The 17,286-nt window shown below is 37.9% G+C and overlaps 1 protein-coding gene across 1 annotated transcript; it reads left to right on the forward strand.

Moving 5' to 3' along the window:
* The first annotated feature begins 10,650 nt into the window (after positions 1-10,650).
* LOC104096188 (putative GPI-anchored protein pfl2) lies at positions 10,651-16,133 on the forward strand. Its single transcript, XM_009602526.4, has 6 exons — positions 10,651-11,000; positions 11,115-11,340; positions 11,424-11,535; positions 12,760-12,874; positions 14,373-15,422; positions 15,645-16,133. The coding sequence occupies exons 2-6, from the start codon at positions 11,169-11,171 to the stop codon at positions 15,909-15,911; spliced, it is 1,716 nt and encodes a 571-aa protein (XP_009600821.1). The 5' UTR covers positions 10,651-11,000; positions 11,115-11,168; the 3' UTR covers positions 15,912-16,133.
* The last annotated feature ends 1,153 nt before the right edge of the window (positions 16,134-17,286 follow it).

A 17,286-nucleotide genomic window follows, 5' to 3' on the forward strand; every position in this document is an offset into this window, starting at 1 on the left:
CACCTAAATCCTCATGAAAACATCCGCAAGGCATGAATGAAATCTTCACAAAGCAAGTCAGTAAAAGAAAAAGATATTTGTATAGATATACAAGGATGGTTTACATAAATAAATGCAACATAGAAGAAGCTAAGGGCTAAGCTTCTGGCTTATCATCGAGAGTAGTCTCTTCTCCACCGGGCTCCCCCCATCTTCGGACCCGCTTTTGCTACCATCATCATCATCATCATCGCCATCGGAAGCCAAGGCTTCAGCTTCAGCTTCGAGTTCTTTAGCCTTTTTTATCTCTTCAGCAAGGTCGAAACCTCGAGTGTGTATCTCCTCGAGGGTCTCCCTACGAGACCGACACTTAGCAAGTCCGGCAACCCAATGTGCTCGAGTGTCGGCATTATCCGCTGCCTCTCTTGCCTCTATTTGAGCAGCCTCGACATCGGCCCGATACACAGCAATGGACTTGTCCGCCATGACTTTCGACGACTCAACTTCCGCCTTGGCATCAACAAGCCGTGTTTCAAGCTCCTCGATCCTCTTGGTCTAAGCCAAACCTTTTTTCTTGACGCTTCGAAGCTGAACATCGGCCGATAATAATTTGGCCAAAATGGTTTCTTTTTCTGCAGCCAGGCGGTCGATAGTCTCATTTCACCGGTCACATTCGGCCTTGATTTGATCAACTTCTTCCCGAAGCAACCCGATCTTTTCAACCTTTTGCTACAGCTGAGATAACGAAGGGTTAGCTTCCACAGTTGGGTCAAACCTATACTCTAACAGAACGAGGCTCACCTGCTTATCTAGTTTGGCCTCTTCTTTACGAGCCTTAGCCAAATCTGCTTGGACGTCCTTTATAACCTCGTCATTTTGGCTACAAAGAAGTTGCAAAGCATCTCTCTCCCTCGAGACCTTCTGAAGCTCGACCTCACACTGGCTGAGGTTGACTCGAAACCTGCTAATAGCCTGCACAGTAGGGAAAAAACACAAGTCAAGTTTTAAAAAGAACGAAGAAACCAAGCACAGTAAAATCATTACCCGAGAAATGAAACGTTGGTTTTCTTCTAGGAGAAGAGAAGCGTCACTAATGTCGGAGGCATCATCGACTCCAGTAAAGTAATCCCGAAAAGGGTCCCCTACACTAGATCCTCTGTCCATATCGGGGGTCTTCAATTCTCAAGCTTCCTTTAACGCCTCCTCAGAAAAGGTTGGAAGAGAAGGCAAATGACCCACTATCATAGTCCCAAGCAAATCACTTGGGACACTCTGATCGAGACTTGGGGTATCGGAACTGACCCCAACCGGTATAGCCGTCATCGGCTCAAAAGGTCCGGCGGCCTCGATAGCTTTCGCAGATTGGATCACCAAAGCCGAGGCATCATATTCTTCTTCTTCTTCTCTCAGTCGTTAGACCGAGTCAGTCGAAAGAGCGATTGCCTTCCTCCTCACCCTTCGAGTTTTGAGCTTGGGGTCCTCTGACCGAGAGACAGCTTTTCGCTTCTTATCTTTCCCCGATTCAAGGACCGGGGACTTGGTTCCTTCCTCACCACTCGAAGGCCTCAAAATGGCATCCTTAGTTACACCTGCATGAAAGGAAATCGGTAATGAATGGAGCATAAAAAACATTTCGAAGAGCATGAGAAGTGACCCTTACCGTGATTCTTGGCCTCCCATCTACCTTTCACCAAATCACACCAAGCGCACATCAAGTATCACCGCATATTAGCAAATAATAGAGACTGAGGTAAACATGTACAATAATTTTTATGACTGAGTACCAATAATGTGAGCATGAATAAAGCCTAAGCATGATCTCTAACATGAAGGCAAACAAGTTCAACAACAAGTAACTACGTAAACACAGATGATGGCCATGAGGCCTCACGGGACGGACCAAGTCTCAATCCCTTGAGGTATACACCCACACGCCCGTCACTTAGCGTGGGTATCACCTCCAAATAGTCACACGATATCAAATTATCCGAGTTTATACCCTCAAAGCCAGAGTTAAAACTGTTACTTACCTTAACAACGTAAAAATCCTACTCCGGGAAGCCCTCGTCTCTGGATATGGTCTCCAAATATTCCGAATCTATTCACAATCAGTATAATACCATCAATACGCGCTAATGGAATGAATTCTACAAGAAAAACTACAAAATTAGACCAAAACCCAAAATTGGCTCAAACCCGGCCCCCGTGCCCACGTCTCGAAATTCGACAAAATTTATACCTTCCATTTCCGCATCTGCGGCTTTCCCAAATGCACCAGCGACCTCGCACCTACGACTCCTCCTTCCGCAGGTGCGGAAATAGCAGTAGCAGCAGCTTCAGCTGTATTTTCCAACTTCGATAAACCCGTTAATCACCCGGAATCACCACGAGGTCCTCGGGACCACAACCAAAATTTCCAACAAGTCATATATCAACATACAAACTTAGTCGAACCTTCGAATCACTCAAAACAACATCAAAACACCAAATTACCCTCGGATTCAAGCCTAAGAACTTCTAAATTTCCAAATTCGGCAGCCCATGCCGAGACCAACCAAACCACATCTGAATGACCTCAAAGTTTGCACACACATCACAAATGACACTACGAACCTGCTCCAACTTCCGAAATTCCATTCCAACCCCGATATCAAATTTTCCACTGTCGACCGAAATCGCCAAATTTCCAACTTCGCCAATTCAAGCCTAATTCTACCACGGACCTCCAAATCACATTCCGGACGCACTCCTAAGTCCAAAATCACCTGACGGAGCTAAGGGAACCATTAGAATTCAAATCCAAGATTGTTTACACATAGGTCAACATCCTATTGACTTTTCTAACTTATCTTTCTAACTAAGAGACTTAGTGTTCATTTCACTCCAAAACTACTCCGAACCCAAACCTACCAACTCGATACAACTCAACACAGTTGAACAACACATAAATAAGCATAGATGGGGGAAATGGGGCTATAACTCTCAAAACGACTGGTCGGGTCGTTACAATAGCCATTCTGCGGTCCATTATGCAACCGCAGACCTGATTTCGGAGGGTTAATTTTTCTATTTTCATAACCCGACCCTATTTTGATAAATAGACTTTGGGGATTATTTTGGGGCAATTATCTGAGGTTTTTTAGAGATAAGTGAGAGTGTTCTAGAGAGATAAAGTAGATGAAGTGTTTTGTTCATCAAGATCTTGCCCAAGCTTTGAAATCCAACAAGGAAATCTCACAAGATCTTTATCTAAGAGGTAAGGTTCCATACCCTAGTTTTCAATTTCGAATTTGGGTAAAAGATGGTTGATTGGGAGTATGATTCTTGGGTATAAGAGTATTATTTATACATGCTTGTACTAATAAGGTTTGTGGGAAGATTATTGAGCTCAAATAAGTAAAGATTGGGTTGTGGAGTGAAGGAAATCTTGTAGAAGAACCTTGTAGTTAAATTTGCACACCTAGTGTTTGATAAAATGCTCAAGTGAGCTGAGACCATGGATATCTTCCTAATTATGGTTCAATTTTGTTATGTCTCAAAATAGATTGGGATTGCTAGAATTTTCGGAATGTTGTAGTAATTTAAGGAAAGTTCAAAGCGAGGTATGTTGGCTAAACTTCTTAACTAGAATTGAATTTCATGATGTTCTTGTAAGTCCCGAGTTATTCTTTATAAATCAACTATTCTGAATAAACTTTGTGTTGAAAGGTACATGTTCAACATGTGTTCTGGATGCTCTTATCATATGATGTTATCCTTCGGGAATGTGTTCAAAGTATGAGTTGGGTATAAAAATATTATGACTCCAAGTAGTGTTTCAAGTGAAGGATATTATGTCAAATTGTGTAAGAAGTCTCAATGCGCTTAAGACTCTTAATTGCTCATAGGTGTAGTCAAAGTCGTGATTAGAGATTCTTTGTTGTCGATAATTTATAAAGATGCTAGAAAGTGAAAGTAGTGAGTTGTGGATATAAAGTGTAGACACCGTACCAATAAAGAAAGTTATGATTATGTCCAATAGAGCCAATGAAATAAAATGATGTGTGAAATATTATGAAATGAGCCTTGATTCAATAATTTCAAATTGACTCCGAAAATAGAATTATCCAAAAACTTATGTACTCAAGTCATGTCCAAATATGGTTGTTCTAACTAATGCTACGCTTCATAAGTATTCCAATGTGGTTTAAGCCTTTACATATTTATGAGTTGAAATTGTGTATTGCCCTTTTGGGGAAAGGACTTTAAGAATATTCTCTATGTTGATGTTTATGATGATGAGTCTTGAAAGTAATGAAATGAAAGTATGGAATATAAGATACGGCCACCGGGCCATGAATGAAGAATAATATGTATGGCAAAAAGGGAGCCAATGAAATAATGATGTTGTAAGTAATTGAAAGTACTAATGGAGTAATAGTATGAACATGAAATATGGTTGTTTGCCTAAATGAGAATTATGAGGTGTTGTATGTCCCAATGGTTTCAACTATAGTTTTATGCTTCTGAAATAATGTATGTAAATGACTTCGATGTTAAGTCCTCAAGAATCATGAACTTAGCTAATGACCTCAAGATATCAAGTGAGTGAATAACGAGATGAAAGAGAGATGTCCTATGCTAAATGATGATGAACCTTAAGAAAAGAAATTTGGCTCATGTGCCATTGAAATTGTCACGCCCCAAACTCGGGGAGCGCGACCGACGCTCAACCGAGTGAACCCGGTCGAGCAAGCCTACTAGATTTTCTTCTACCCAAACTCATCCATGAATAAAAAGGAGATGCACTCCATTAATCAAACACTGAATATATTTTATTAACAACTCCCATTTCATTTCCATTAACAACATCATTCAATATTTCCAAAATAGTACGAGTTTATAGATTTAATGAAAAATATGTTGCCAAATACAACCAGTTCTAATCCAATTCCCAACATCAAATACCACCCACAACCTGTCTACGGAGCCTCTAAGTACAACTGAAAAGTAATATGGAAATACCGGCAACAAGGCCCCGACTATACCTTAACTACAAAGTACATGAGAAACAAAAGATACATGACCCCGAAATGAAGTGGGGCTCACCAAATCAGCTGAAAAGAGTGTATTGCTATCACTGATCAATGCCACCTGCTGTAGAACCACCTGCATCCATTAAAGATGCAGCGCCCCGGGCAAAAGGGACGTTAGTACTATCGAATAGCACTAGTATGTATAGCTAGAAATCCTCTTTCAAAATAGAATACCCATATGATCTATACGTGGAACACATAATATAATGTAATTGAAACAACCTGTACAAACAAGGACAACGAAAGGGGCACCTATTGTCTACATTAATAATGTGTCTCATTATACCGTCCTTAGTGTTCACATATCATATTAAACACTTATGCGTTTCATAAACCGTCCATAGTGTTTATTCATACCGTACACATATACTTCTTATACACAATGCACCTATGTGTTTCATAGACCGTCTACAAGATTTCATATCACAATATACCTATGCATTTCATAGACCGTCCACAGGATTTTATAACACAATATACCTATGCATTTCATAGACCGTCCACAAGATTTCATAATACAATATACCTATGCATTTCATAGACCGTCCACAGGATTTCATATCACAATGTACCTATGTGTTTCATAGACCGTCCACAGGATTTCATAACACAATATACCTATGCATTTCATAGACCGTCCACATGATTTCATAACACAATATACCTATGCGTTTCATAGACCATCCACAAGATTTCATATCACAATGTACATATGCGTTTCATAGACTGTCCACGGGATTTCATATCACAATGTACCTATGCGTTTCATAGACCTTCCACAAGATTTCATAACACAATATATCTATGCGTTTCATAGACCATCCATAGGGTTTCATAACATATTGGAAACAAAGTACAAATACGTACATCTCATAACCTTTCACACCACATATCACTTAATCCGTACTTTCAATCACTTATAATATTATTATTTCATTGGCTCTCTTGGCCATACATATTATTCTTTATTCATGGCGCAATGGTCGTATTTCATATTTCACACTTTCATTTCTTCCCTTTCATAGATCATCATCAGAATTATCAACAAGTAGAATATTTCGGAAATCACAACTTTAAGTTCGTTAGTAATGAAGGCTTTAAACACAATAGATTTCTTTCCAATAAGTGGAGTAAAATGATTGACAATCGAAGCATAAGTTAAAATCATACACAATTTCCACTCACGAATATGTAAGAACGCAAAACATATTGAAAAAGACTTACAAAGCATAGCATTAGCTAAAACAGCCACATATGGGCATCACTTGAGTTCATAAGCCTTTAGCCAATTATATTATCGAAGTCAATTTTGGAATAGTTGAGTCAAAGCTCATTTCATAATCTTTCTCACATTATTTCATTTCATTGGCACCATTGGCCACAAGTATAACTTTCACTATTAGCACGTTGGCCACACTTTATATCCCCAATTCACTGATTTCACTTTCAACCATCTTTATAGGTTATCAACAATAAGAAATTTTCAATTAATACTTTAGGTACACATATGAGTAACTAAGAGTCTTAAGTATATTGAGATTTTCTCACACAATTTGGCATACTAGCTTTCATTTGAAATACGATTCAAAGCCACAATATTTTAATACGCAACCCATACTTTAAAACTCACGGGAACATTATGGAGTTCGATTCCAAGAGAGAAAGTTTAGCCAACATACCTCAATCGAGCTTCCTTAACTCTAAAGTGTTCCGGAAATTCTTAGCAATCCCAATCTATTTTGAGACATAACAAAAATTGAACAATTATTAGGAAGATATTCATGATCTCAGCTCGTTTGAGTATTTTATCGAATACTAGGTGTGCAAATTTAACCACAAGGTTCTTCTACAAGATTTTCTTCACTCCACAACCCAATCCTTAATTATTTAAGCTCAACAATCTTTCCACAAATCTTATTGATACATGCATGTATAAATAATACCCTCATACCCAAGAATCACGCTCCCAATCAATCATCATTTTTTCCAAATTCTAAATTAAAAACTAGGGTATGGAACCTTACCTCTTAGATAAAGAACTTGTGGGTTTTCCTTGTTAATCTTCCAAGATTTGAGCAAGACTTGATGAATAATTAGCCTAGGATTTTCTCTCTCTCTAAAACACTCTCCCTTCTCTATAAAACATCAGAATTTTTGCTCAAAAATGACCCTTTGCGTGTATTTAACGAAGTAGGATCGGGTTTTAAAAATCCAAAAATGGAGCTCCGAAACAGGTTCTGCGGTCGCATATGCGATCATATAATGGTTATGCGGACCGTATATCGGTCGCATAATTGGTGTCCAAAACGACCAAATATCTATCTGTGTCTGCGATCACTATGCGGTCCGCATAACTGTTCTGCGGTTGCATAGTCGACCGTATAATTGCTTTCCACTGGCCCAATTAACTGCCTCACTCTGCGACCATTATGCGGTCCGCAGAGTGATTCTGCGATCGCATAATGGACCGCATAAACGTCCTTTTCCGCCAATTTTTTTTTTTACTTTTCGGTGCATTATTCAACCCAAAAAAGTCCGAGCCGCGGCCCACTTCCTCAAACACGTAAGCCCAAATTGGCACCACGAAACATTATTTTCTTTTGTAAATTTTACCGAGCTTTACACTTAAGTACTTCGAAATTTTTCGGGGTGTTACAGAAATTGACTTATTGATTCACCATGCATGTGCTAATGTAATGAGCTATGTTTCTCCATGATGAGCATGAACATGAAGTGTTCCAATGATCCAGGAACTTACGACCTTAATGTAATGTTAATCATGTCGCTTTGAGTTTATATATGGTTATGTGCATAATGATGTGTATGAACCCTATGGACGGGCTATGAAACGCATAGGTGTATAATATGTGAATTTTATGGATGGGCTATGAAATGCATAGGTGTATTGTGTATGAAATCTTATGAACGGTCTATGAAATGCATATGTGTATTGTGTATGGAATTCTATGAATGGTCTATGAAATGCACGGGTGTATTATGTAAGTAAACACTGTGAATGAACTATAAAACGCACATGTGTATTGTATTGTATATGTGAATCCTATGAACGGTCTATGAAACACATAAATGTATTGTGTATGAAATCCTATGAACGGTCTATGAAATGCACAAGTGTATTGTGTAAGTAAATACTGTGAATGGACTATGAAACGCACATGTGTATTGTATTGTATATGTGAATCCTATGAACGGTCTATGAAACGCATAGGTGTATTGTGTATGGAATCCTATGAACGGTCTATGAAACACATAGGTGTATTGTGTATGAAATCCTATGAACAGTCTATAAAATGCATAGGTGTATTGGGTTTGAAATCCTGTGAACGGTCTATAAAATGCACGGGTGTATTGTGTAAGTAAACACCGTGAACAGACTATGAAACGCACATGTGTATCGTATGGTATATGTGAATCCTATGAACGGTCTATGAAATGCATAGGTATATTGTGTATGAAATCCTATGAACGGTCTATGAAATGCATAGGTGTGTAATATGATATGTGAACCCTAAGGACGGTCTATGAAATACATAGGGGTAAGATAAGAGAGGGATATGGACGGTCTAGTAAGACGCATTGTTAATGCAGGCATTATGTGCCATTTCATTGGCCTTGTTTGTACATGTTGTTTCAATTACTTTGTATTATGTATTCCACGCATAGTTCATATGGCTCAGTTAATCTTAAACGAAGTTTAAAATGATGTAAGCATAACGAGACTTGAAATGTGAATCTATGGGATATTTCGTAGTTCTTGGTGTACTTCATATGACTTTTATTTGAATTACCATGATTTCATATGTTGTTCTGTTTGCCTTACATGCGAGTACTATTCCACATGTACTCACGTCCGTTTTGCCGGGGGCGCTGCATCTTTTAATGGATGCAGGTATACTTCTACAGGATGATATGGATCTTTGGTGGGGATCTTCTGCGCATCAGATTATGGTGAGTCCGCTACAATTCCAGTGGGCATTCGAGTCTAGTTGGTTTTATGTACTTAGGTATCTATTGTCATAGAAGCTCCATGTACACCGTGGGTCATGTAATTAAAGATTTGAGTTTTGTCATGTATTTATGTTCACAGTATTTACAGCTATTTATAGAGCTGTGTAACCACCACGAGAAAGAAAATATGGGCCATTGAGCCAAGTGTATTTAATATGAAAGTCAAGATCTTATTATGTTATGGTAAATCATGCATGAGTAATGATGAGAGGTTAATGTAAATTAGGCTTGCTCGACTGGGTTTACTCGGTTGAGCGTCGATCGCGCTCCTCGATTTCGGGGTGTGACAATTCATTACTAAGCGTCTTGTAAAAAACTTTACTTTGGATGATTCAAACATGAATACTATATTTCAAAATTAATGAGGAATTATTAAGTCGATTTGATATGAATATTTTATTTTATATGTTTATTTTATAAAAAGAAGAAGCCTAACTTATAAATTCAAAATAAAAAAATCGAAATAATCAAACCAATTAATTCGAAACCAAATTTTAAAAAATTGATCCAGTTCAAATTTATTTGGCTTGAATTTGGATTATAATTTATTAAATCCAAAAATAAAAAATCCAAAGTGAGGTTTCATAATCCAATCAAAAATGCCACCCTAGTAGGGCTGTTCAAAACTGAACCGAAATCGTTAACCCAATCGAATCGATGCCTTATTGGCTTATTGGTATCGGATTATCGGGGTAATGGATGGAAAACATATTGAGATTTTATAATTAACGGCTTAACGGTTTGGAGGCGGATTACTCAATTTTCTTATCGGATAAACCGTTAACCCGTTAAGAATTTTTATATTTACACTTTTACCTCCATGTATATAAAGTACCATTATTTATCTGTCTTTCGTACCCATTGTTATTTGTATATTACTATTCTTTTTCCAACTTCTTGATTCAATTACAAGTGGCTGCCCAGTTTTATATGAATATTGATTTTTCCCACATATTGGACCTTTATCTATTTGCATATTACAAAATCGAATTACAGCTTCTAGCTAAGTTAAGCGTCAGAGTTTTGAGGGCGAAGGCTGCAGCTTTTGCCTTTTGATTGATTATGAACGAATGTCCTTTTGAAAGTTTAACTGATTACTGAACGAATGTGCTTTTCTGGTTTTACAAATTTGGTTAATATGTGTAATGATAGTATGTGTAGTCTTGATATTGATTGAATGATTGTTCAAAAAAAAATTATTTGGTTTAGCCGATAAGATGTCCGATAATCGCCCGATAATTGTTAATCCGATACCAATCCGCCCGTGATCTTATTGGATGGCTAGCAGATTACTACATTTATAATCCGATAACCGTTAAGCCGAACCGTTAAGTGTAATTATCCGCCCGATCCGCCCGATAAGCACCCCTACTAGTGAAACACACTCTTGAGTGTGAGGTGTTTACTATCAATGTTTTGTTTAGTAAGAGTGTTAAAATGGAAAAAAGAGAAAATTTTGGAATTAATTTTAAAATCCGTAACAAGTATAAGTGTCAATTTAGGTATTAAGCGAGATAAAAAGGGAAGTGAAGTGATGTTGTTATTATCCGGCGGTGAAATGGAAATGTTTGAATGAAACATCACATCCTCCAAAGAGAACAAGATGACTCGTGACTTGCCCTCTCATTAATCTGATGTCTGAAAAACCCCAAAAGTAAAAAGTCTTCTAAACCCAAAACGTCTCCCAAATTCAAGTTTCAAATAACACTGCTCCCCACGACACACTCCCCCCCTCACCCACCTACCCCATCTTCAAAATCTTCTCTCTCTACAACAATGCCCGGTTTCCTGAAACAATCTCTATACTTCTCTACTACAGTACTACATATACATAGACCATAGCAAATTTTATCTCCATTTCTTGTAATTTTTTCTATCTAGGTGTTACATTATTCTGTTCCTTATAGGTAGCAAAAGGTTAGAAGATATGTGTATGAAGAAGATTGTTAAATGCAGCTTCATTTTGAGCTGATTTTCTTTTTATTGAAGCTTTGTTCCTAATCTGCAGCTTTGTATTTTGAATGTTTGCAGAAAAGCTAGGGTTTTTGGAGCTTATTTTTAGTATTTTGGACTAGGGATTTTGCAATGAATAGAAGTTTTAGAGCAGAGGAATCTGGGCAAAGGCAGAGGCAGCCGCTAATGGGGAGTATTAGGAGCTCAGACGAGGAACTATCGCTGTTTCTCGAAATGCGGAGAAGGGAAAAAGAAAGAAATAATAATCTTTTTCTTCAAAAACCTGACGAATTTGATCCCCTTGGTAGGCCAACATCTTTGTGTAAATTAGTGCTTCATAACCTAAGCTCATGATAATTATTTTATTTTGTTGCAATTATGTGTTAGGATCAAAAAATGGTAGTTCACCAGCATTTAATATTGCATCAGCTGCACCCGTTCGGAGGACTCGTGCTGATGATTTCCTTAATGCTGACAATGATAAATCTGATTATGACTGGTAATCTTTTTTGTTCTTCTTCTTTCCAAGCATGTGCTCAATGTTGATTCTTTTAGTTGTTCAATTATTATTTTTAGCTGGTTAGGTTGATTTTGGACATCATAAGTTTCTTTATCCGGTGAAATGTATCCATGTCACTTACACTCTTTTTTCATGTAATTTGTAGATTGTTTAGGCAAATATTGATGCACAATATTGCTCAAATTATCTTACCTAGGCAGTTACTGGGAGAAACAGACTTTTGGGCATCTCAATGACCGAAAAACAGAAGTTTGAAAGTTGCGGGACACAAACAAACATGATAAGAAATGCATAAATCTAATTTTGTTACTTTTGTTTATATAGGATTTATCTACAAAGTAATGAACCATAAGAACTACTCATCAGAGTCGACATTTCATCGAGTTTGTTGGTTCCAATATAACAAACAATAGATTCAAGTCATTAAACTAGAAAAAGATTTTAAAACCATCTAATTTAGTTCATAGTGCCAAGAAATATAAAACACTATGCTAAGTGTTTAAATCTTGCTGGAAGTTTCCTCTTTCTCTTCAATTGATGACTTTGTCGGATAATAGGAGCTTGAAGTTCTGCTAGGTCATAAGTTTCATTCATTATAAGAGACCTAATATAATCCTTTTAAGGTTGTTGTTTTGTACCATGAAGAAAGAGGCAGGAAATTAGGAAGTAGTACCCTAGTGGTGTCTAGTAGACTGATAGAGGTCTCCAAATCTAGAATACTCTTTAAAAATGACAGGACTAGGTGTTTGTTTGACACGTGTCACCCAAGACTTCGAATACAATTTGTATGTGCATCTTAAACTTTGATGCCAATCGAAATACATTCAAGCTGAATTCAATTTCTCGATGTAACAAGTGGAGGATAGCCAAGAGTTTTAAGGATGCAAATTTAAGTTATAAAATATGATGTTGTTAAAAGTAGATTTTTATTCAAATATCGTGAATAGTGAGAAAACATATATGCTTTTGTAGAGCAATTTGTTTTGATGCACAAATTAAGGACAAAAATTAATGGATGCCATATATCAAATCTAGCACTCAAATAAATAAAGGGGATAGGTGCTGCAACCCCCCCCCCCTCTCTAAAGTTGAAAAACAGAATAAAAAGGGCTTCTTCGCACCCCAATTTCCCGGGTGATTCTGTTAAAATTCCATCTGCATTTCTCTATGCTTTATTATGAGATGTTATTTTTCCTGTTTCAGGCTTCTAACACCTCCAGGTACTCCTCTTTTTCCTACTCTAGAGATGGAATCGCGAAAAACTGTGATGAGTCAGCTGGGAACTTCTAGAGCTCATCCCACTGCATTGACATCTAGAGTAAGAATATGTATATTCAACTGTTACATTCTTCTTTGCTGAAATAAGGATTGCATTAATTGGAAATTAGTTTACTCTTTTGTTATGTTTAACACGGGAAATGTTCTCCATCACTTTGTTGTCCATCTTAGTGATCAGAAAGTATTTCACCCCATATCCAGCCACTAGAGGGATGAAGAGATTTTCAGGAAAAGGAAATTTCTATAATTAGATAGAACGACCCTGGCAGGTTGTTTAGTTCAGAACTCGTGCACATGGTGGCTCCATTATTTAATCAAATGCTATCATCAGAAGCCCTCGCTGTTGAATTTGAGAATTGTCTTAGTGTTTAATCTTTTGGATGCAAATAGGATGATGCACATTTCTTTTGTGATCATTCTTATAGGAAATAACGAGTACCCAATCTCTCAAAGATATCACCAATTTGGAAAACTTCATTCTGAGGTATATTTTAGGGCTTAGGATTTCTTTATCCTAATGAGCATACATAAACAGGTATAACAGCACATGCTCTTATGGTGGGGTGTCAGTGATACACAGATTCAGTGCCAGTTGGTTTTTTCTTAATGATTCTCCTGAGAAATTGTAATAATCGTGTTTATTTGATATTCCTAGATAGTAGATGCAATCAGACATAATTATACCCATTTTGATGGAATTGTTTGATCTTGAGGTATCTTCTGTAATTTTGCACGTGAGCTGTTTTTCTTGGTTTCATGCCGTCATTAATAGCTTGATTTATTTTTAGATTATAGTAGATAGAAACAATGAAGAAAAACACCAATAGAAAAAAGCTTGTAAAATTAACCAATGTGTCAGAAAGACCAACTTCATCAGCAACATGTACTTGCTTTATATGTTCCAACCTTCCAACTCATAATTTTCATTAAATTAAGTACATTAAAGAAAAAATAGAGACAGCATAATCGAATAATAGTTTCATAACCATATGATAAAGACTAAAAATCTACCGAAAAAATAGAAACATTTGAAGAAAATCTATAAATTAGTTACAAATTTTTGTAAGTATACATATTTGGACACACACACACACATATTTATGTATATTATATAATTACAAGGTGGTATATGTTGCCGATTTGATTTAATATCGTTCATCTTTTTTTTTTCCTCCAATTCTAAAGTAAACCAAATGTTATTGTTTTTTTTTTTGTTTTTTTTTGTTTTTTTTTGTTTTTGTTTTTGTTTTTGTTTTTGTTGAGAACATAAAAAAAATCCGAATATTACTGTTTTTTCTTTTTAAACTTAACACCAAACTGTACCAAATCAAAACTCATAAGAGTATAAGTTTTTCAGTGGGTTTGATTCAGTTTTGCCGTTTGATTTGGTTTACCTTTAATATTGAAGAGACTGCAGAACTTTGCTATTTACTGCCAGTAGATAAATATGCGAAGTGGAAATAGCGAAGCTTTCTGCTTGGCAGTCTTAACCTGAAGTCTGTTTCACAGCTTTGTGTAAATTGTTACTTTTAATGCAGTTAACGAATCCTCTACCAGAGGCCACCGCAAGAAGCAACATAGAATCTAGACAGCTAGCTTCCTCTTCTGGATTAAACTCTTCAAGTTCAAGTCTTCGAAGACCATCTTCTTCAGGTGGATCAAGACCTTCAACTCCGACTGGTAGGCCAACATTAAGCTCATCTAGATCCACCATGACTTCAGCATCTAGATCCACATCTAATGCAGCAACCAAAGCAATGACATCCACTGCAACCTCTAAAACAATGTCAACCACTACGACATCTAGATCATCAAGGTCTGCGACACCTACTTCTCGTGCCACCATGACTTCTGCAAAACCCACTGTTCCTCCAAGATCTTCAACACCTACTGCAAGGTCCAATGCAAGGTCATCAACACCGACAAGCAGGGCCTCAATTACTGCATCGAAGTCCACATCCAGGGCAGCAACTCCTACTCGTCGGCCAACGTCAATGTCAAGTACAACAAATACAACTGTTCCACCTGTTAAACCTTTGTCTTCCTTTTCGGGTACCAAGTCAGCTATAACTGCATCACGAAACTCTGCAGCCCCACGTGCCAGTTCGCCAACTGTGAAACCCAGACCATGGAAGCCTTCAGATATGCCAGGGTTCTCCCTTGATGCTCCACCCAATTTAAGGACATCACTATCTGACAGGCCAGTTTCAGCTACAAGGGGCAGACCAGGGGCACCAAGTGCTAGATCTTCATCTGTTGAGCCAGCTTCAAATGGAAGGATCAGACGACAGTCATGCTCTCCAGCAAGAGGACGTCCTCCTAATGGTGTTGTGCATAGCAGTGGAAGCTCTGTTCCTGTCCCATCCATGAGCCGACTACATGCTAAAGCCAATGACAATGTTAGTCCTGTCTTGGTTGGGACCAAGATGGTTGAAAGGGTAATAAATATGCGGAAGCTGGTTCGTCCGAAGCAAGATGACAAACATTCTCCACATAGTAACTTATCTGCAAAGTCTTCGTCACCTGATAGCTCAGGCTTTGGAAGATCATTATCGAAGAAATCCTTGGATATGGCTATAAGGCATATGGTATATACATTCTTTTCATTTAGTGCTGCTATAGAAAAATATTATGATTACTTGAATAACATCATATCAGAAATCCGCATTCCTATTCTAATAGAATATGGTTCTCTACCATATATGTTCTGTTGTTTTCTTGGAGCTCTAAAGTCTGTAGATGATCCCTGTCTTCTTGTTGTTCTCTTACCCTTTTGGATTTGCTTAACTTGAGACATTGCTCTTGGACAGGATATAAGGCAAAGAATCCCGGGTAATCTGCGTCCATTGATGACTAATATTCCAGCATCCTCTATGTACAGTGTGAGATCAGGGCCTAGTAGAAGCAGGACAAGCAGATCAATTAGTGTACCTGACTCTCCACTTGCCACAAGCAGTAATGCTAGTTCTGAAGTGAGTGTTAGTAACAATGCAGTGTATTTCGATGGAAGTGAAATTGATGATGATGTTAGCAGCGACAAAGGTGTTCGATCACCTGCCAGTGTTCATGGGAGGTGATGATTGGCCTTTCCTGCTCCAGGATGCTTTCTTGTTTTGGATCAGTGCCAGTATGAGAGTTTTGACACCTGAATATGATTGTTCACCGGAGTAATGACTGATTTGGTTCACTTGATTATGTAAAGTTTAATGCACTACCTAGCTGTATTTGAATCCTTTGTATCATTAGTCCTGTTAATGCCAAATCCTCGTTATTGCTCATGAGAAATGTGACTTATACAAGATTAGAATGTTTAAACATCTTGTGATGAGTTCGATCCTGAATGGTGAAGGGGTAGGGCTTCATTTTTGGCAGGGAAAGGAGTCTTCTACTTGTAGAAATGGCAAAGGGGCAGGTGGGGGGCGGGATGAAGCTTAAGCCGCGTAGCAATTTTTTCCGTTTTCAATCCCACCAGCCCTGCCCTGCCCCACGAACACCCGCCGTTTTTTCCGTTTTCACTTTGTCACGCATTATGAAATTTTTTCCGTTTTCACTTTGTCACGCATTATGAAATTAAAATCTGTATAAGGCACAATTTTTACATTGTGATAATTTAAGCCAATTTGACAAATTTGTTTTAGTGATGGAGCCAGTTACTATTTTTATGCTTTTTCACTGGAAATGCATATTATTAAGACAGGATAACTTGGCCATTTGAATATGAATATTCAAACAAAAATATGAAACTTTTTTAGTCAACAACTAGCCAAGAGAGGATAATTTTAATAACTACATTAAATTGGAAAAACTTTGTGACGACCCGGCCGGCCGTCTTGAGAGTTTTAGCCCCGATCCCTTACTAACTATTTTTCCCGTATATTTTTCTACTATTGTGACTTGCCGGGAGGTTTCATTTTGGTTTTTGGAGTGTTTTAGGACACTTAGTCCCTAAACGGAAGCTTAAGCCTTAAGATTTGGACCACAGTATGAATTGTGTGAACACGACTCCGGAATGGAGTTCCGTCGATTTCTTTAACTCTGTTAGGTGATTTTGGACTTATGGACGTGTCTGGATTGTGTTTTGGAGGTCTGTAGCTCATTTAGGCTTGAAATGGCGAAAGTCGAAGTTTTGGAGATTTTGACCGGTAGTGAAATTTTTGATGTCGGGGTCGGATCCCAATTCCGAAAGTTGGGGTAGGTCTGTAGGGTTGAATATGACCTGTGTGCAGAATTTGGGGTCAATCGGACGTGGTTTGGTTGGTTTCGGCATCGGCTGTCGAATTTGGAAGTTTCAAGTTCTTTAAATTTGAATCGGAGAATGATAAGTGATTTTAGCGTTATTTGATGTGGTTTGAGGGCTCGACTAAGTCCGTATGGTATTTTAGGACTGGTTGGTATGTTTGGTTGAGGTCTCGGGGGCCTCGGGTGTGTTTCGAATGCTTAACGGATTGAGTT

The sequence above is a fragment of the Nicotiana tomentosiformis genome, chromosome 5 (assembly GCF_000390325.3).
Source record: "Nicotiana tomentosiformis chromosome 5, ASM39032v3, whole genome shotgun sequence".
NCBI lineage: Eukaryota > Viridiplantae > Streptophyta > Magnoliopsida > Solanales > Solanaceae > Nicotiana > Nicotiana tomentosiformis.

Coding starts and splice junctions, on each gene's coding strand:
- LOC104096188 (XM_009602526.4), top strand. CDS start 11,169: ATGAATAGAAGTTTTAGAGCAGAGGAATCTGGGCAAAGGCAGAGGCAG. Junction 12,875..14,372: donor CCACTGCATTGACATCTAGA/GTAAGAATATGT, acceptor CTTTTAATGCAG/TTAACGAATCCTCTACCAGA. Junction 15,423..15,644: donor ATATGGCTATAAGGCATATG/GTATATACATTC, acceptor GCTCTTGGACAG/GATATAAGGCAAAGAATCCC.